Source organism: Moschus berezovskii, chromosome 8 (genome assembly GCF_049115385.1).
Source record: "Moschus berezovskii isolate FMDL1 chromosome 8, NW_MosBer_1.0, whole genome shotgun sequence".
Lineage (NCBI taxonomy): Eukaryota > Metazoa > Chordata > Mammalia > Artiodactyla > Moschidae > Moschus > Moschus berezovskii.
The window spans coordinates 107,958,052-107,977,898 of NC_142467.1; the positions used below are offsets into that span (position 1 = coordinate 107,958,052).

Sequence of the window (19,847 nt, forward strand, 5' to 3'; positions counted from 1 at the left end):
TGGCCACCCTAACAGAGGACCATGGAGTGAGTGGCTTAAACTCACAGAACTGAGTTTTGTCAGAGTTGGAAGCCAGAGGCCCAGAACCAGAGTGCTGGCAGGTTTGGTTCCGAGGCCGGGAGGGAAGGGCGCATTCTAGGCCTGTTACTGAGCTCTGACCGACTGGCTTCTCCCTGCGTCCTCCCTTCGCCTGTCCTCTGTGCTCGTGTAGGCAGATCAGGTGGGGCTCCTGGAGAAAGAGGACCAGGAATGTCTCTCTTGACATGAGAGAAGCCGTTTTGGCCTAAGCCACTTTGTGAGCTAAGCCAGGCTGCAATGCTTATCCTTGAACAGGTCTCCGGAATTAATGATCTTAAGGGAACAAAGGAAGGCGGGAACAGAGAAAAGGCAGTCAAATAGTAGTGCAGTAATAAGGCAGAGTCCTAGTTCCGCCTCTTTAAGAAAATGTTTAATTGATGTTGATTTATAGTATCGTATTATGTAAGTTTCAGGTGTGCAGCACAGAATATGTGTATTTTCAGATTCTTTTCCCTATAATAATATATCTTAATAATTATCTTACGAGATATATAATAAGATATATTATAACAATAGTCCTGCAGGAACTAAGGCCCCCAAGCAGGTAGAGGGTGGAATGACATTGATTCTTCTGACTTCAGTCAACTGAAGCTTGGACTCTGTGGACCTTTGCCCCAGTTCTATGCTGAATCCTCCTCTGCTCAAGCCCTTTCATGAATATACATGTACCCTGAGCTTAAAACTTCCCCAGTTTTGCTGTTCAGGGAGACACAGCTTTGGGAAAGATCCCCAGTGTTTCCCTTACTTGCTGAAAGTCAACATACGTCCTTCCTTTCATTCATCTTCGGCTTGGTTGTGTCAGTTGGCTCAACACCTGACAAGAGGTGAAGTTTTCAGGTAACACAAGTTTGGGGTCAAAATTTCCTCTTGTAAAAAAAATATTCTTTTCCTCTTGTGAGGATACTAGTCTTACTGGATCAGGGCCTACCCTATCAACCTCATTAAAAAAAAATTATTTGTTATTTGTTTTTTGCTTCACTGCATCTTCACTGTTGCACACGGGCTTTCTCAGTTGTGGCGAGCAGGGGCTACTCTTCGTTGGTGTGGCTGCTTTTGTGGCAGAGCACGGGCTCTAAGTGCCTAGGCTCAGCAGTTGCAGCACACGGGTTTAGCTGCTCCTAAATGGGGATGTGGGATCCTCTCGGACCAGGAATCAAACTTGTGTCTCCTGCACTGGCAGGTGGATTCTTAACCACTGGACCACCAGTGAAGTCTCCAACCTCATTTCAGCTTAATCACTTTTAATCCGTATCTCCAAATACAATCCCATCCTGAAGTCCTGGGGGTTAGAACCTCAACATTGGAACTGGGAGGAAGACACAATTCAGATCATAAACACCAGCCTTTTTGATCTTCCACAATCTGACAAGTTAAAAAATAGCATCTCACAATTGAATACTACCTGCGCCTTTGTCTCTCCCCAGAGTCCATCTGAGATCGTTCCTTGTAAGAAGAAATCAATTCTTTTTGTGTAGTTTCCCCAGTTTATTTACTTGTTCCCATGTCAGCTTTCTACCAAGGCTTCGCTTCTTCCTTCCAGGCCTTTGCTAAGCTCTTCCTCCATCATTCCCCTCACTCAGCAATGTAGGCCCTCTGTAGACTCTCCGGGCCCCCACCCACCCTGCCACAACATGCAGAAAGCTGCCTCCCAAACCACTTGTATCCTGTTTGTTAAAAGCGGCTGGCTCCTTTATTTGTTCAGAAAAGTGCCCCCTCCGACGCCGCACAGGCCCATTGCAGTCAAAGTGGGCAGAGGCATTCTGGGAACAGTGGCCGGCCCTGGGACCCTCTGCTGCTGGGTCTGGGGAGGCGGCTTCGTGGCAGAAGCTCAGTGTGCAAGGCTGGGCCCACGGCTCAGGCACTGTAGCGAAGGAGGAGCCGCGCAGCAGGAACTCCCAGGAGCGCCTTGCACCTGGGGACACCGAGGGGCTGAGCTGGGCCCCACTGGCCCAGGACCAAACCCGGGACCACAGGAGTGTCTGCAAGAAGGCTAGGAGCCCACCAGATGCTGGTGGAAGTACAGGCCGAAGAGGCTGGAGAGCAGTTGGCAGGCGGCGATCCACCAGATGAGAAAGGAGAGGACTCCGCGGAGGAAGAGGGGCGTAAGCAGGCTGCCCAGGGCCCCGGCGATCAGGGCTGCAGTCTGCTGGGCCTCATCCTCCTCGGGGCTGACCGGGCCATCGTGGACTGAAGGCGGGGTAGGGGACAGCGTGGGGACCGGGCCCAGTCCCCAGGAGTAGCCGCCTGCAAGAAGAGGGTAGAGGGAGGGGCGGGTGGCGGTACAGGCGGTGCTGGCCTCCGGGACCCCGGACCCCGGCTGACAGTCACCCGCCCCGCCCCAGGCTCTACCCGCACCCCATCTTCGGGCCCCACTCCGGGCTTCGCCTCACTCTCTCCAGCCTCCAGGCTCTCCAGCCTCCGCCCCCTCCCTCATCGCCAGGCCTCCAGTCACCGGATCCATTCCGGGCCGTGCCCGCCCCTCACACACCCCATTGCAACCCCACCCCCGAGCCCCGCCCCGCTCCAGCTCCAGGCCCCGCCCCGGCCCCGCCCCCGGCCCCGCCCCAGCGCGCTCCCGCCCAGGCGGCTTCTCACCCAGGGTCTTCAGCAGCAGCGTGCAGTTGAGCGTGAGGATGAGCGGAGTCAAGTACTGCAGGCTCACAACCGTCACGTAGCGGGACACGCGCACCACCTGCTGGCAGGGAGCAGGGGCTGCAGCCGGGGACCTTCGCGCCCCGGGGAACCTCAGGCCCGAGGGGGCAGAGGCCCACACCCCGAGCGCCGCGTTCCCTCCCCGCCAGCGTCGGTACCCGCCGCTGGATCTCTCGGGCCTCGATGCGGCCGGCCTCCCGCCGCAGCTGCTCCACGCGGGCCTTGGCCAGGCACAGGTAGGCCTGCAGGTGCGGCCGGGTCACCGCCAGCCGCAGCAGGCACAGCACCACGAGCACCCAGAGGCGCAGCGAGTCGAAGGCGGAGTCAGACAGCCTGTGCGGAGGGGCGACGACGGGCTAGAGGAGCCGCCCTCGGCCCCAGGACCCTCCCGCAGGACCCCGGGCTCCTCCCTCAGCCTCAGAGTCCGCAGTACCCAGAGGGGGCCCAGCTGCCCGGCCTCCCGGCCCCACTGCCATACTCACAGAGAGAAGGACGTGCGTCCCAAGGGAGCCTGGTGCAGGAAGTCCCGCGCCATGGGCTTGGTCCAGAGCCATAGGACAAACAGGGGGGACAGGAAGCTGGTGTGCAGGAGGAACCTGGGGGCAAGGGCACGGAGCTGGTAGGCGTGGGCACCGACTGTGCCCCCCTGCACCCCCCTCCAGGCTCCCTAACCCCTCACCCCTCACCCAGCCGGTCCCCCACGTAACTGCAGCATGGGCCGGTCTTCAGCCATGGTCAGTGCATCATGGTGGGTCTGGGCCAGTCGCAGGCCTGGGAAGGTGAGGAAGGCACCCAGCATGGAGCCCACCACCGCCAGCCCCACGCGGATGGCCAGCTTGACCAGAGGAAGACTGGGGGAAAGAGAGGGGTTCAGGGGGCTCCTGTGGCAGGCCCGCACCCTGTGTGCAGGTCACAGCCTGCCTCGGCTCTCCCTCCCTTCCCAGGACTCACGCCCAGTCCCAGCCTTGCATCTTCAGAAGTGGCTCCAAGTTCTGGGACATACTGTCCAGGCCTGGGGAAGACAAAAAGAGGGCAGTGTCCAACAGGCCCCGGGGCCCCAGGGCCCACTCTGCCTCGTCTCCCAGATATCCATTTGCTCCCCAGGTGAGAACTTGCTAGTGACAGCCAGGCCCTGCGACAAGCATGAGGACAAGTTTGTTCCCTTGTGCAGCTCAGGAGAATGTGCTAGGCAGACACTTGATTTGACTAGGGGACATGGAGGCACAGGGCACTGAGTCTGAGCTTCCTGGATGCTGGCGTTAAGGGCTCCACAGGAGAAAATCAATGTCCTGGAAAGAATTCTCAGTTCAGGCCCCCACATTTTCCACAGAGTAAAAGCAAATAAATATGAGCTCACAACCAAAATCACCAGACACATAAGGAAACAAAACATCAAAGTGAATCAGCAGAAGAAAAAAAAAAGATAAGCTTAAATTCCAAAGACTTCAGAAATTGGTGTTATAAATTCTGTGTGAAATGACCGAGGAAAGTAAAAGCTGGAGTCACAGAACAGGTGACATGAGACTACCTCAGAGGACCAAGTGGATCTGCAAAGGAACCAACTAAGCTCTTCCAAAAGGAAAATATAATTACTGAAATGATAGGTTGTTAGCATACTAGAAACAGCCCAAGGAATAACTGATGAATTGGATCTGAAGAAATCACTCAGATTCCAACTCAGAAAGACAAGAAGGTGTGAAATATGAAGGGAGATTAAGAGACAAGGAGGACACAATAGAAAGTTTAATACAAGTTAAGTCAGAGCCCCAAAGCGAGAGAAGAAAGAGAATGAAGGAGAAGAGATATTGGAAGAGAATGACTGAAAAGTCTGCAGAATGCATGATACACACAAAGTATATAAAACTGGATAAATACAAAGACACCCATGCCTCGACACACTGTGGTGAAACTGCAGAATACCAAAAGCAAAGACCTCAGAGCAGTCAGAGTTACGACAGGTCACCTAAAAGGAAGGACAGTTAATTTGGCAGTCACTCTCAACAGCAGCAACAGAAAAGAACAAATAGAAAGTGAAAATGTAAGATCATAGAAACAAGGCCAAAAAGGTCAGAAATCACAATAAATGTAAGTGGATTAAACTTGAAGCTAAATGACACGGCCTATCAGACTTGATTGTGTTTTAAAGTAGACACATCTCGACATGAGGTCACTGGAAGGCTGAAAGTGATGTACTAGTCCAAAGAAAGGCAGTACTGTATATGTGAAAGTTGCCAAGTGAGTAGATCTTAAAATTCTCATCACAAGAGAAAAATGTGTAACTATGTGAGGTGATGGTTGTTAATTAGACTCATTGTGGTGATCATTCCGCAAATACACACAGTATTGAACCGTGTTATACCCCTGAAACTAATACAATGTTATATGTCAATTATACCTCAAGTTAGAAAGAAAGGAAGGAAGAAAGAAGCTGAAAAGACTATATTGACACAGACAAACTAGGCTAAGATGGAAATATGTCAGAAGGGGTCAATAAATACATCATGAAAAAAAATGGCTGATTTGCCAGGAAGATAAACCTGTAAACACCTTGTCAATTAGCTTCAAAATATATAAAGCAAACACTGAGAGAACTGCTAAGAGAAACGAAGACTTCCACTGTCCCTGAAGTCTGGGGCTTCCAGGGTGGCGCAGGTGGTAAAGGACCTGCCTGTCAGCGCAGGAGACGTAAGAGAGGAGGACTCGATCCCTGGGTCGGGAAGGTCCCCTGGAGGAGGGCATGGCAGCCCACTCCAGTATTCTTGCCTGGAGAATCCCATGGACAGAGGAGCCTGGAGGATTATAGTCCATGGGGTCACAGAGAGTCGGACACGACTAAAGCGACTTAGCATAGCACAGTACCATCCCAGAGGGAGATTAACCCTTTTTGTTTCTGATTATATCAGAAACAAAAAGTTAGTAAAGATGGAAATTTGAATTTATTGGACGGAGAGGAAGAGAATATATTCTTAATCAAGAATATATGGAGCACTCTACAAGGTCCATTAATCTACAACAAAGGAGGCAAGAATATACAATGGGAAAAGACAGCCTCTTCAATAAATGATGCTGAGAAAACTAGACAGCTACATGCAAAAAAACCAAACTGAGTTACTTTCTCACATCATATATAAAAATAAATTCAAAATGGGTTAAAGACTTAAATGTAAGACGTGAGGCCAGAAAAATCCTAGAAGAAAACATAGGTGGTACACGCTTTGACACTGGTCTTAGCAATATTTTTTGAACATGTATCTTCAGGCAAGGCAAACAAAAGCAAAAATAAGCAGATGGGCCTATATTAAACTAAAAAGATTTTGCACCGTGAAAGAAACTATCAACAAAACAAAAAGGCAGCCTACAGAATGGGAGAGGTAGATTCATGAGTGTTTACAGTATTTGGCTTTGTAATTTATATGTATGTTCTCATATATATATATATATTCATCATACAATTTAAAAATTGAAAGGTAGGAAGTATTGGTGATAACAAAGCTCAAGGAGTCAGCAGGGTCATGTGGGTCATGGTGAGGATTTTTATCTTTATCCGAAGACCATTAGAGTCTGGTGTTGGGCAGAAGAGTGATCCAAATTATGTTTTTAAAAGATCATTCAAGAAGCAGAAAAAAAATCAAAACAAAAATGAGAAACTGAAAAAAATGTACAACTCCTATCACACATAAAGGCTGATTTCCTTAATATATGAAGAGCTCCTACAAATCAATAAAATGGTCAACAACCCAATAGAAAACTGGGCAAAAGGACAAATCTTTCCCAGAAGGGAAATAGAAATGGTTCTTCAACACGTGGAAAGATGCTCATCCTCACTTACATTTTCACCCATCATATCACCCGAGACAAAATAGTCTGAGAAATACATTGGAGAGGATGTGGGGATACGTGTGTTCACCCATCTCTTTCTGATGGGCAATTTTCCAACAACATTATTAAAATTACAAATGCACTTTCTTGCACAGGGTCACAGGCACAAGGTGCAACACTGTTGTATATAGCATGGCTTTGTGCAACAGCATTTAATAGGAGAAAGACTTACATGGCCATAAATTGAGACCTAGTTAAAGAATCACAGAAAATTCATAAAATTACAAAATGCAGTATCAAATTACTGTTGCTATGTCACTGTAACATTCTATTACTGTGTGTAGTCCCATGGGGTCACACAGGGTCGGACACGACTGAAGCGACCTAGCAGCAGCAGCAGCAGCATCTAGGGACAACCTCCAATACTTATTAATTTTTTTTAAATTTAAAGTACAGCTAATTAACAATGTTGTGTTAATTTCAGGTATACAGCAAAGTGGTTCAGATATATATACAAAAATCTATTCTTTTTTAGATTCTTTCTCACTATAGGCTATTACAAGATACTGCATATAGTTCCCTGTGCTAAACAGTAAGTCCTTATATATAATAGTGTGTATATGTTAATCCCAAATTCCTAACCTATCTCCCCCTCCCATCCCCTTTGGTAACTATAAGTTTGTTTTCTATGCCCGGGAGTCGTTTGGGTTTTTTTGGTAAATAAGTTCATTTACATCATTTTAAGATTCCACATATAAGTAGTATCACATGCTATTAGTCTTCTCTGTCTGACTTGCTGCACTTAATATGATAATCACATTGTTTCTGAGAGAAAAAGACAAGGTGTGGAGCCACTGTTCTGCGGCTGTTCTGTGTGAATGTGCAGTGTGGTTCCCTAGGTCTCATCTGGGGAGACCTGGTGTGAAAGGATGAGTTTACTCTGTATCCTCCTGTACTTTAGGAATAGCACTCCATGTATCTATTTCCGCTCCCAATTAAATTAGAGGAGGTGAACATTAAATCACCATGGCTGCTGGGCAGAGGGCAGCCTGCAGGGAGCAGATGTGCCCAGGAGAAGTCACAGGCACAGGCCCCCATCGGTGAGAGGAGGTGTCCTCTCTCCTCAAAGCCCAAGGGGGCACGCAGGGTGGCAAGCACCCACAGACACTGCTCCAGCCCCAGGGCTCCCGTCCTTCACCTGCTGTGTGCAGGTGGAAAAGGCACCTACAGCCCGCCCTCACCAGCCTACACAAGGGAGTGATGGAGCTGGTGCTCCCAGGCCCCAGGCTGCACGTACCTGGCTCCAGGCCCAGCTCCAGCGTCTCCTCCCGCACCACCTGCACCAGCATGGCCAGGAGCAGGAAGAGGAAGGCGAAAGTGAGGCAGACGGAGCGCTCACCTCCCTCCTCCGCGCTGAAGTACAGCCGGGTCACGGTCAGGAACACCTTGCTGGGGGCAGGGCTAAGGAGGCCTCGGGCGCCTGCAGTGACCCCCCCGTCCTCCAGCCGCAGCCAGTGACCCCCCCAACTCCAGACCACAAACATGGAAGTCCAGTTTCAGAGTCCTGGAGAGCAGGGGCGTGATAAAGACAGACGCTGGAAAAGCCCAGGACACAAGGCTCACTACTCTTCAGGCCCGGGTTACCGGAGACCAAGTGAGCCTGAGCCAGGCCTCCAGCTCGGCCTCATCACACTGCCTGCAGTCAGTTAGAAAGGGCCAGCACGGGCTTCCCTGGTGGTCCAGTGGTTAAGAATCCACCTGCCAATGCAGGAGGCACACTGTTCGTCCGGGAAGACCCGACATGCAATGGAGCAGCTAAGCCTATGCTCCACAACCACTGAGCCCACACTCTAGAGCCTGAGAGCTGCAACAACTGGCGCCCATGGGCCTGGGGCCTGTGCACCCCACAGAGAAGCCCCTGCAGTGAGAAGCCCAAGCACCGCTAGCAAGAGGAGCCCCCATGCTTCCCTGCTAGCGCGTGGTTACGACTCTGCCTACCAGCGCTGAGGACAGGGGTCGATCCTTGGTCTGGGAAGATCCCACAATTTAGCCTGTGTACTGCAACTACTGAGCCCATGGGCTGCAAGCACGGAAGCCCTCGTGCCCGAGAGCCTGTGATCCACAGCAAGACAACCTGCTGCTCACTCATCTAGAGAGAAAAGCCCGCCTGCGACAACAAAGACCCAGAAAAGCCAAAAACAAATACTACCAACCAAGGAATAAGAATAGTTTTAAAAAGAAAACAGCACTGGCCACCAGCTCTCTCTTCAGGTCGTCTCCCTTACCCACCCAGCCTCCCAGCTGCATTCACAGGTCCTGTTTCCTGCTCCTCCAAGAGGCTGCCAGAGACACAGCTTCAATCTCTAAGCTCTCCTGAGAGAGACCCTCAGGGCTTTCCAGAACCAGTGGTGTGAGTTTCAAGACTGGCTGCCTTTCTTTGCAACCCTATTCTACAAGGACGCCGCCTCCAACTTGGGTCCTCAAAGTCACAGTTCCGCCTCTGTTCTCTATGCAGCTTAGTAAAGACAATTACAGAGGGGTGTCTCTTTGCCAGCCCCTGCATCTACGCTGGCTTGTTGAGTTGCTTTGACCCAGAGTATGGACAGGGATGGGGTGGACCGACTTCAGCCCAAGCTGTAGGGGGCCTGGAGCGCCCCCTTTTCCTTCCTGGTCGCCCTAACCTGGAGCAGAGATGAAGCAACCCAGCTGAAACCCGGTCAGGAAAACAAATAAAATAGCGATTGCTTTACCCCCACCGAGTTTTGGGCAGGTTTACCGCACAGCAGTTGGGAACTGATGTGCCAATTTAGTGGGGAGAAGGAGCCTCTGACCCAGCTCCCAGGGGCCTCCGCCGCCCCCAGCAAGGGGAAGGATACACAGAGAAAGCAACGGTGAGCAGACACCAGAACACTGCGATGTTGGTCTCCTTGGCTGGGCCCATCACGTGGTAGTAGGCCTCCGTGAAGAGGTACACGCCGCCTGAGTACACGGCGAAGTCCACAAGCCACTGGTACTCCAGGAAGAAGCGCAGGACTGCAGAGAGGACGCCGCTCAGCCGCCAGCCCAGCCCGCCCGGGACGCCCCCCACCAACTCCACCAGGGGGTGCGGGTGGGCGGGGACCCAGCTGTTACCAAGCGCATCGACAGCTGTGAGTGGACAGGTCTCCAGCTGGAATGGGGCGTCTCGGGGCACAGATAACGGCTTCTCCTCGCTACAGCCATTGGCCCACCTGGGAGCAGGGGAGATGAGCGGGAATGGCATCGGCAGCCATGGCGGCCTCCTCCACCCCAGCTTGGGAGGCTCTAGTGTCACCCTCAGAGCACAGAAGGATCTGGTCTAGAAGGTACCTTCATCCCAGCCTGGGTGTCCTCTGAATGCGATGGGGTGGCCACCACCCACCCACAGGGCTGGCCCCGAGCAAAGTTCCAATGAGCATGGGATGCCAACGGGAAGCAAACAGTGAAAGACAGCGACCACCTCCTCAGCCTGGGGTGTTCCCAGTTCTCCTGGGGTGTCTCCAACTTGCCTGTGCCTAGAGCAGTGCTTGGAGGTGTGCAGGGCAGGCACTGTGCCCTCAGGGTCGCCCCTGAAAGGGAGCCACTGACCTCAGGCTGGGGGTCCACTCACCGCTCCTTCCTGCCTCTGGGCTTCTGCTTCCCTGCCAGGGCCCGCAGCTCGTCCTCCGAAGGGTGCTTGTATCGGAAGAGACTGAAGGGAAACAGAGGCCGTCAGGAAAGCCTGGCCATGGAGGGGATCAACGTGGTGAACCTCAAAAGCTGAGACTGCAGAGGGGAGACTGGCCCTGATAAGCCTGGAACAGGATGGGCAGGGGTCATCGAAGGGGGCGGGGGAAGGTGGGCTGGGGGTTGACAGGGGAGTGCAGCAGGGGTCCTCGACACCCTAGAATCTTCTGGCTAACTCTCCTGGCGGAACCGGCATGTCTTTCTCCTGGAAAGAGAGTTTCACAATTGCCACTGGGTTTTCAAAAAGGGTCCAAGATCCAAACCCTGACAAAGAATTTTAGGAAATAAAATCTCTAGGTAGAGTAGGGAGAAACAGGAGCAGAAGTCAGGGAGCGGCTGCTCCTCTGACGGTGGAGATTGTCTCAGCGATGTGTACAGTCTGTCAAAACTGATCCAACTGTGTGCTTCAAATATCTTCAATTATTGGGTCAGTTATCTCAATAAAGTTCTTAAAAAAACCCTCGCCTTACAGGGCGTGAGGCGGGGCTGGGGAAAATAAGGGGGCGGTGCCTTTGGGGTCCCGCCCACCGCCCGGGGAAGGGGCGTGGCTCACCTGCCATTGCAGAGCAGCCAGCGCGCGAAGGAGCAGTGTGGCGCCAGCCTATGCATGAGGGTGGCAGTGAGCAGTGTCACCACCAGCTGCACTCCAAGGACCGCCTGCGGGAAGGAGACGGGAAAGGCAGTGCCTGCCAGAGGGTCACAAGCTCACCTTCGCAAACCCGGCTATTTATAGAGAGACGCAGAAGCTGAAGCCAGGTGGGGGAGGGAGGCCCTCCCTGGCTCCAGCTGCTTCTTGGGGAAGGGTCCGAGGGTGGGCTCAGACCCAACCCTGGGAGCCGCACAAGGCGCGGGTCCCGCCCCATCACCTGGCAGGGGTGAGCGGTGGCGGAGAGCACGTGCTGGAGCAGGGATTGGGGCTCAATTTCCTCCTGTGCTAAGGATTTAAGGTAACAATCTCCCTGAGCCTCAGTTTCCTCATCTGGAAATGGGTGCTTCCTATTTTGTTTCATATACTCTTAGGACCACCTCCGGGACCTACAGCGAGCCGGCACACCCAGTGAAAGCTACTCCTCTCCCAGGGTACCACCCCTCCCCCGCCCCACGCACCAACTGTGTCTCAGCTGAACTTCCAGCTTCACTGTTCACCCAGCTGGCTCTGTTCCCTACATCTGTCTCCATCTGAAATTATCCCTGAAAACTGAAATCATCCTTTCTCCCTCTCCCTTCCTTTGTAATCAACCAAGGAGAAAAGTGGTCTATTTCTGGCCACTACCTGTTTCAGGATTAACACTTACACATTTGAGTGGGATGAATTTTTTTAATTAGGAATTTCCTCACCCAGTGCTACTAACAACATTTAAAACATTTTTCCATATATGTTTATGGAACATAAACAAGCATAACAAATTTCCATATACTTATTTTAAAATGTTTCTGGTAATCAGTCTGAAGATGGGTTTTCCTGCGTGAATGTAGTAAATAACCATTTGCTAACAGTGCTGAGTCGCTCAGTCGTGTTTGAATTTTTGTGGCCCCATGGACTGTAGCCCACCAGGCTTCCTGTCCATGGGATTTCCCGCCAAGAATACTGGAGTGGATTGCCATTTCCTCCGCCAGGGGATCTTCCCGGCCCAGGGATGGAACCTGCATCTCTTGTCTCCAGCATTGCCAGGTGGGTTCTTTAACAGCAGCGCCAGCTGGGAAGTCCTTGCTATCAATAATTATGTAAAACAAAGCACTCAGGAAGGCTGTCAGCTTCTATCATGGTATTAACAACTAAAGGAAATAAAGATTATGTTAATGTTAAAACTCATTACTAAAATTATCCTTTAATCAGGCCAAAATAAGCTAACTTCAGTAGGAAAATCTCTAAAGTGATGGCTATCGGGCTTAGCCCCGTCATTCAGAATGAGTGTTGAGAAATTCATCTTTAAAATAAAAGGACTAATAGGATATTTTATCTATGTTGTGACTTGTAAACTGAGACCAAGAGCATTTTTTCAGTAAGGAGGTGGGGCATCATCTTTCTGGTCTCACTGCTCACCCTTACCCCTACCCAAGTGCAAACTGGTTAGCAGGCTTAATGACCGTGAGCAGTGGGCCGGCTCGGAGCCCGTGGGCGGGCTCTCTATACGGCCCCGCCCTTCCCCACGGACCCCTCCTCCACTCCTCCCTAAGAAATCCAGCACCTCCCAGCAGCTGCTCTCCAGTCTCCCTAGCTCTCCAGATACCTCTCCCTTGTGACCATCCCCTGGCAGGGTTTTAACCACCGACATAGCCCAGCACGACTCCAGCCCACCGGCACCTCCAGCCAAGATCTCTCTGCTGAGCTCGCAGACCATGCCTCCTCGAGGCCCTTCCCTGGAGACCCCAGCACCCACCCATCCCTCCCACGGACACGGCTCCTAGAGGCGGCCCAGGACCTTCCCAGTCTCACAAATGAACGTCCAGCTCCATTCCTCAGCCCGCAAGGCCCAGTGGACCCTGCTCAGGACCAACCTGCCCAGCTCTCTCCCCTAACGCCCTGTGCGCCCAACCATTCGGGTCTCAGAGACACTCCCAGACCCCAGAGCTCTCCGTTGCTAACCCCATTACCCTGGACACCTCTCAGGGAGGAGACCCATTGTTCAAACTGTGCTCCCAGCACCTAGGAGAGGGAGGACGGGAGAGGGGAAGGAGAGGAAGAGAAGAGAGAAAGAGAGGAAGGAAGGATGGAAGGAAGAAAGGCATGGGAGGAAGAGAATAGAAGGAAGGCACGCACCCCACACCTAAGACTCCCAAGGTCCGTCCAAGGGTGTTTCTCATGGCCCTACACCACAGCTCTGGTCTTAGGGTCCACGCTCTGCAGATCTCCAAAGATCTCTGGAGCCTCCCATCACCCCATGTCCCTCGTCTGCTCAAACCCATTCCCTAGATCAGTGATCCCAGAATCCTGCTAAGTAACATCAAATCAATGCGGCTGGCTTCCCCGCTGGCTCAGAGGTAAAGAATCCACCTGTCAATGAAGGGAACACAGGTTCGATTCCTGGGCTGGGAAGATCCCCTGGCGAAGGAAAAAGCAGCCCTCTCCAGTATTCTTGCCTGGGAAGTCCCATGGACAGAGGAGCCTTGCAGGCTACAGTCCATGGGGTCGCAAAAGAGTTGGACACAACTTAGCCACTCAATAACATCACCGGGATTTTCCTGCATCCCATTTCAGACAGCCCTTCCCCTCACCTCCTACAACACCCCACACCCTGGAATGACCTCCTCTTTCACCAGCCCCTTCCATCAATGCTCTTACTTCAGACCCACCTCCAACACCCCGCCTCAGGGACGCACCCCACTGCAGGCAAGGTCAGGCCCCTTTCCCAGCCCCTCCAGTCTGTCGCTGCCTCTGCCCAGTCCTAGGGACTGGGATGGGGGGTGGGGCCTCCGCCCTCACCCAACACCAGCCTTGCCCACAGAGGCCAGGATAATGAAGAATAAACTGAATGGGCTGGACCCAGGACCACGAGAGACCTGAGGGTTCCAACTGTTCTCTCTCCAATTCTGGGGCCCTCGCCCGCCCAGAACCCACCTTGAGCCCTTCAGCATGCCCCCCCGCCTCAGGATTCTCCCTGGTCCTTCAGCACACCCCATACCCCGAGGGAGCCCAGATGGGTCCTGTCGGTGTGTCCCCAGGTTCCCGCAGGACACTGTGCCCAGAGTGGGCCCCAGTGTGAGCCCCTCGCGGGGCTCCGAAGGTGTTCAGATCCCCAGCACCCTCCAAGGGACGGCCCCTCAGCAGGCCCTTAGGCCCCTAGAAGGCACCCCAGGGACTTGTCAGAAGCCCAGAACGCTCAAGGCCTTCCGGTTCCCTTGCACAACCCCTACCCCCTCATAGATCGCGGAGCGAGACCTAACCCCAGAGAAGGAAACACAGCCCTCAGGGCGATCCCGAGTCCCTCAGAGTCCTCAGTCCCCACAGAGGGATCTCTGTCTCCTCGGTGTTTTCCTGGACTCCCCACGGCGGAATCCGTAGTCTCTCCGGGGCCCGCAAGCTAAGAGTTGCGGGCTTACCATGTTGCCGTCTGGAGCGCGGCGTGGGGACCCCCAGGCCTGGAGCTCAGAGCTCTGCGCGGAACTCGACCGATCAGAATCCGATTTTGGTCTGACAAGCAGCCCATCCAACCAATCGTCAGGCTTGGAGTCGGGGCAAATCGCGAGGACCGGGAGTCATTCGCATTGCATGGCGGAAGTTGTAGTTTAAAGATGTTTGACGCGCTCCGATCGGTGGCTTTGGGACCCCAGGGAGACCACTGTTTCTGAGACCCAATCTCCTCACCTGCACCTATTTCGCAGGTTTGAAGCGAATATACTTATTCGTCAAATCACTGTCTCCCGCTAGAGAGTTCGGAGCGTGGAACTCCAATGATCAAGAACATTCGGTGACCCCCACTGACTGCTCAGACTGAATTCAGAGCCCTCTGCCTGACTTCAATCTGCTTGCTGCCAGCACTATTGTACTCACAACAGTACAGCTAGCCACCAGCCTTGCTTTCTTGTATCTTCCCCCCAACGCTTTATTTCATCTGGCAAAAGCCTTATTCATCTCTGGTTGCAAGTTGGGGGGGGGGGGTGTGGCGGGAAGATGGAGGGGAAGGGAGGGAGGCCAACTTACATGGGCTCCAGCAATAAAAGGAAAAAACTGGCTCGTGTGAAAACTCCAAAAGCATTGTCAGCTTCCGGCATGGCTAGATCAAGAACTAAATGTCAGCCTCAGGAATCTAATGTTTTCTGTTTCAAGGCTTAGATGAAAGAGTTTCAAGCCCAAGTTTTGCAGCTGTATATCTATGGATGAGTATGTCTGCCTGAACGTGGACATATTCTGTGGGTGTGACTCTCTGAGGGCCTTTGTGGGGCCTGTGTATAGTTGATTGTATATGTATATACACACGTATATATGTATATATACTATATATGTATATTTGTATATAATTATACAAATATGTAGTCGGTTGCCTTGTCTCTCTGTTTTTGTCTCTGCATATGAGCATACGTGGATGTCTGTTTGCGGGACATTCACTCTGTGACTTTGATCCTCTGGACCCAATGTGTTGGCTTGAGAGAGGGTGGGTGACAGAGGCAGTGAGGACCACTAGGATTTCACAGGTCCTGCATGGGGGTCATGAGACGTCCCTCAGGGCTACAGCATCCAGGAGGGATCCAGGGAAGCTGGGGTTTGGGGAGGGTGTCAGGAAAGGTGGAGGTCCATTGCTCACCAGGCTGGAGGACCGGCTCGACTGCTTTCTGCAGCAGATCAGGGTGCTGGGACAATTGTCTCCATTAAACTGATAAATATACTGAGACTCTGAAAGGCCCAAATCTCTAATCCACACCCTGACTTCTCCCGGGGCCATGGGGTTTACGCATCTAGGCATCACAGCGCCCTCATGTGGTGAACTGCGGGCAGCTCGCACACATCCAGGCCCCTGGAGTTCTGAGCTTCCCTCTGCAGCCTCTCCCTGTTGCAGAAAACGCAGCTACATCTTCCAGGCGCTTGTTCCCAAATTCTGAAGTTGGCCTTAAATTCTTTCTCTTGCTCCATACCTGGCCTGTTAGTCCCTCCTAATGGCTTCACCTTCCAACTGTAACCATTGTCCCACCCAGCCTCCCTCCCTCCCTTCACAGCCTCCACCCAGTCCAGTCTCATCTCCCACCTGCAGTCCCCTCCTCCCTGGTCTCCTGCAGCTTCCATTCCCCTTTCCCCACACTCCCACAGTTTTCCCCAAGCATCTTAAAGGAACCTGTTAACATTTAACCCGACCGTGTTCCTTCTCTGCTCACACAACCATCCTGCTCCCACCTCACGCAGAACAAATGCCAAAGTCTGCTCTTGGCCCATGCACTCCACCCTTCACTGGTCAACTTGTCAGTTCTTTAAAATAATAATAACTCTATTTATATATCTGGCTGTGCTATGTCTTCACTGCTGCGCAGGCTTTTCTCTGGTTTCGGCCGGCGGGGGCTCCTCTCTAGTCGCAGTGTGCAGCCTTATCGTTGTGTGGCTCCTCTTGTTGCAGAGCAGTCTCTGGGGTGCACGCGCTTCCATAGTTGTGGCACTCGGGCTCAGTAGTCGCAGCTCCTGCGCTCTAGAGCACAGGCTCCATAGCTGCTCCACAGCACGTGGGATCTTCCCAGATCAGGGAACGAACCCTCGTCTACTGCATTGGCAGGCAGATTCTTTACCACTGAGCCACCAGGGAAGCCCCAGTTCCTTTTTCTAAAAAAAAATATATATATATATATATATATATATATATATATATATTTATTTGGCTGTGTCTAGTCTTAGTTGCGGCATGTGGACTATTTAGTTGCAGCCTGCCCAGAGATCAGACCCAGGCCCCCTGCATTAGGAGTGTGGAGTCTTAGCCACTGGACCGCCAGGAAATGGCAACATTTTAGTTATGCAATAGGAAACGTTCCTCGTTCCCTGCTCTGCACTGCATGCGTTATGTTGTCTGCTCTACACTGGCCATGCCTCTGTTCTGCGTTCTCTGTTCTGCATTGGATGTTCACATTGCGCGTTTTCCATTGGATGTTCTTCACCGTCTATTCTCCACTGAGTAACTCCATGTTCTCTGTCCTACACTGGCTATTCCATTTTCCCTAATCCTCACATAGCCCCTATGTCTAACATCCCACAATTTCTGACCACACTGAGGCCCACTCTCTCATTCCACAGTTTCACTGTCTCTATTTATAGTGCTCTCAAAAATGCATCTTTCATATCTCCGACTTCCATCACTGTTTTTATCCAGCCCGCCAGGCTCCTCTGTCCATGGGATTCTCCAGGCAAGAATACTGGAGTGGGTTGCCATGCCCTCCTTTAGGGGATCTTCCCAACTCAAAGATCGAAACCGTGTCCCTTATGTCTCCTGCGTTGGCAGATGGGTTCTTCACCACTAACACCAGCTGGGAAGCCCCATTTATTATTATTTCACTTTATTTTGAAACTTTTCGTGGGGACTTCGGAATCCAAAGGGCACTGTTGGGCGCCACCTAAAGGCAGATGGTGAAAGTGCAACCTCCCAGGCTTGAACGGAGCCACACCCATTGGCCCTGGAGGCCCCCAGCGTTTGAGACCAGCCCACATTTTTATGAATTCCACACTGGGCACTGACTTCAGGGCCCGGCCCACCTTCTTATTCACCGTGTGGGTAAGATGCAGAGGTTGAAAAGGAGCCCTTTCTGGCCATACCTCAGTTTCCCCCAGAGGACTGGCTGCCTTGGCCTCTCTCTTCCCCCTAAGTCCCTGGCCCTGTGTCTGGTTGTATGGGGAACTGTGGCTGAGACGCTGTGGTGAGGAGGCGGCCGGGGGGGGGGGGGTTAGTTTGGCAGTTCATGCACCTCATGTGCATGGCCAGGGTCCTTGAGACCTGAGGAAGGGGGTCCCCAGAAGGGTACCCCAGATGGAGAAACTTGCACTCGCATAGCGACCATGGTGCGTGTGGCGATGGTGCTGCTGGGCACGGCAGGGGCTGTGTGCTCAGCCGGGTGCCCAGAGTGCCTTGTCATTGGCTGGGGTGCAGACAGCGGCCCACCCCTTCTCTGGGGGTAGGAAGGGACAGAAGGAAGCAGGTGGGAGGATTTAGGACCTGCGTCTGAGTTGGGTGAGAGAGCTCTCCAGTTGAACTTAAACACTCCACTGAGGCCTTGAGTTCACCCCACAGCCTCTGCATTCTCTGCGGGTTTCCCTGTGTAAGAAGGAACTCCCTGTATGAGTTGCGTGTGAAGCCCTTCACCCCCACATCCAAGCCATCCACAGGTCCTGGTGGCTGTGCCCCCAAGCACACCCTGGAGTGTCCCTCCACTGCCCCCTCGGTCTCCTGCCTCTTTTGCTCCCCGACCCCACCTCCACTCTCGCCCACAGAAGACCCAGGGATGGAGGCTTTCACAAACTTTGATCTTATCATGTCTCTCCCCTGGACACTGGAAGTCCAAAGCCCCAACTTCACTGGGGATGAAGGAGATGAGGACTGGGAAGATTAGAGGACAAACCCCAGGCTGGATCTGGACATGAATGGTGTTATACATGTGGCTGTTCAAGCAGGAGCTCTCATTTCACAAGGAGGGTCTGTCAGTTTATACTTTTTCCCTCTTCCTACCCCTTAAAAGATTTTGAAGCCTGCACACATGTTGCCTCTGTATCCACATCCAGGTCTGCGTGTGCTCACGGTGGAATGAAAGACTGCATTTTACTGAGAAAGGCCCACAGTGGAGTGCTGGGGTAACAGGGTTAGGTCTTTTTTTTTTCCGGTTGTGCCAGTCTTAGTTGCAGCATGTGAGATCTAGTTGCCTGACCAGGGATCTAACCACTGGACCACCAAGGAAGTCCCAGAACAAGGGTCTTGAAATTATTGGTCAAGTTGACTCACTTCTCCCCGGACAAGTTAGACCAATCAGCTTTGGACCTTGCTAGAATGATGGTGGGATGAAAAGTCGTGAAAATGTTCATTGCTCAGTCGCGTCCAACTCTTTGTGAGCCCGTGGACTGCAGCCCATCAGGCTCCTCTGTCCATGGAATTCTCCAGGCAAGAATACTGGAGTGGGTAGCCATTCCCTTCTCCAGGGGATCTTCCAATCCAGGAATTGAATCCAAGTCTCCTGCACTGCAGGCGGATTCTTTACCAGCTGAGCCACAATATGCAACAGGGGCACAGAAATCTTACAAACGCTGATGCCAACACTGTACGCTTTCCACATTTTTTTGGTCTGAATCAGTGATCTTTACTAAGCAAACCCTTTGAGAATTGTCAGAGCCATTTCTCAGGTTGGGGCAGTGCAGAGGGTTTCCTGGAGGAGGGAACATGGAGCTGGGCCTTGAAGGGTAGGAAGCAGTCTAAAAAGAAAGTCAGTTGGGGGTTGCAGGAAGTGGCCCAGGAGGAAAGATCAATATGGCCTTAGCGTGGAACAGCAAGTATTTCTAGAGACCTCAGGGCAGGGGACACAGTGGGTGGAGGCAGCTGAGGAGCTCGGGAAGGTCAGGGGTCAGATCTGTTATAAAGATTCCACTGAGACCACTGGGGAGTAGCTGGAGGGGAGGAATAGATGGAGCTCCCTCTGGCTTCCCCCTGGAACCCCAAGTCTGCCCTCACACAGGACAGGCCAAAGTGGAAGGAGTTTGACCATATCCAAAAATGGGTGGATAAATACCTGGCCCCCTCCTCCATCTGCTGTAGATCAAGAGATACGCCCATTTAAAGATGGACAGTGTCGCAGCCATTCCAGCGAGCCCATAACCCAGCATTCACTCATGGATCCCGACTGCTCCTTGCTGCAAGGAACTGTGACCGAGCCTGAGCCCTGGACCTAGCACTCCCAGGAGACGGAGGGTAAATAGCCCAGGCCGCTGTTCCTGGAGTGGAATCACTCTAAGTGCATACTCTACGCAGGCACCTAGGGCCCCCAGTGGGCTGTGCACCCACTGCCAGGGGGTCGCCTGCTCGTTGGCGCCCCTACAGGGCTTCTCCCCTTACTACACCCCTTTCCAAGCCTCACAGGAGGCTTCTTCTCACCGTCCGATTCCT

At 52.5% G+C, this 19,847-nt stretch overlaps 1 protein-coding gene across 1 annotated transcript; it reads right to left on the bottom strand.

Annotated features, from left to right (window-relative positions):
- Positions 1-447: 447 nt before the first annotated feature.
- Positions 448-14,425, bottom strand: TMEM161A (transmembrane protein 161A). The gene is made up of 12 exons (XM_055428862.2): positions 14,335-14,425; positions 10,847-10,950; positions 10,178-10,258; positions 9,682-9,779; positions 9,426-9,582; positions 7,847-7,998; positions 3,682-3,742; positions 3,438-3,581; positions 3,213-3,326; positions 2,889-3,063; positions 2,674-2,770; positions 448-2,322 (listed from the first exon to the last, which is right to left on the bottom strand). The coding sequence occupies exons 1-12, from the start codon at positions 14,335-14,337 to the stop codon at positions 2,069-2,071; spliced, it is 1,440 nt and encodes a 479-aa protein (XP_055284837.1). The 5' UTR covers positions 14,338-14,425; the 3' UTR covers positions 448-2,068.
- Positions 14,426-19,847: the final 5,422 nt, after the last annotated feature.

Bases quoted from the DNA above. Each gene is read 5' to 3' on its own strand.
- TMEM161A (XM_055428862.2), bottom strand. The intron at 10,259-10,846 runs GTGAGCCACGCC...GTTTCCCTTCAG, and splicing joins TGGCTGCTCTGCAATGGCAG to TCTCTTCCGATACAAGCACC. The intron at 3,064-3,212 runs GTGAGTATGGCA...CCCTCCGCACAG, and splicing joins GGACGCACGTCCTTCTCTCT to GCTGTCTGACTCCGCCTTCG.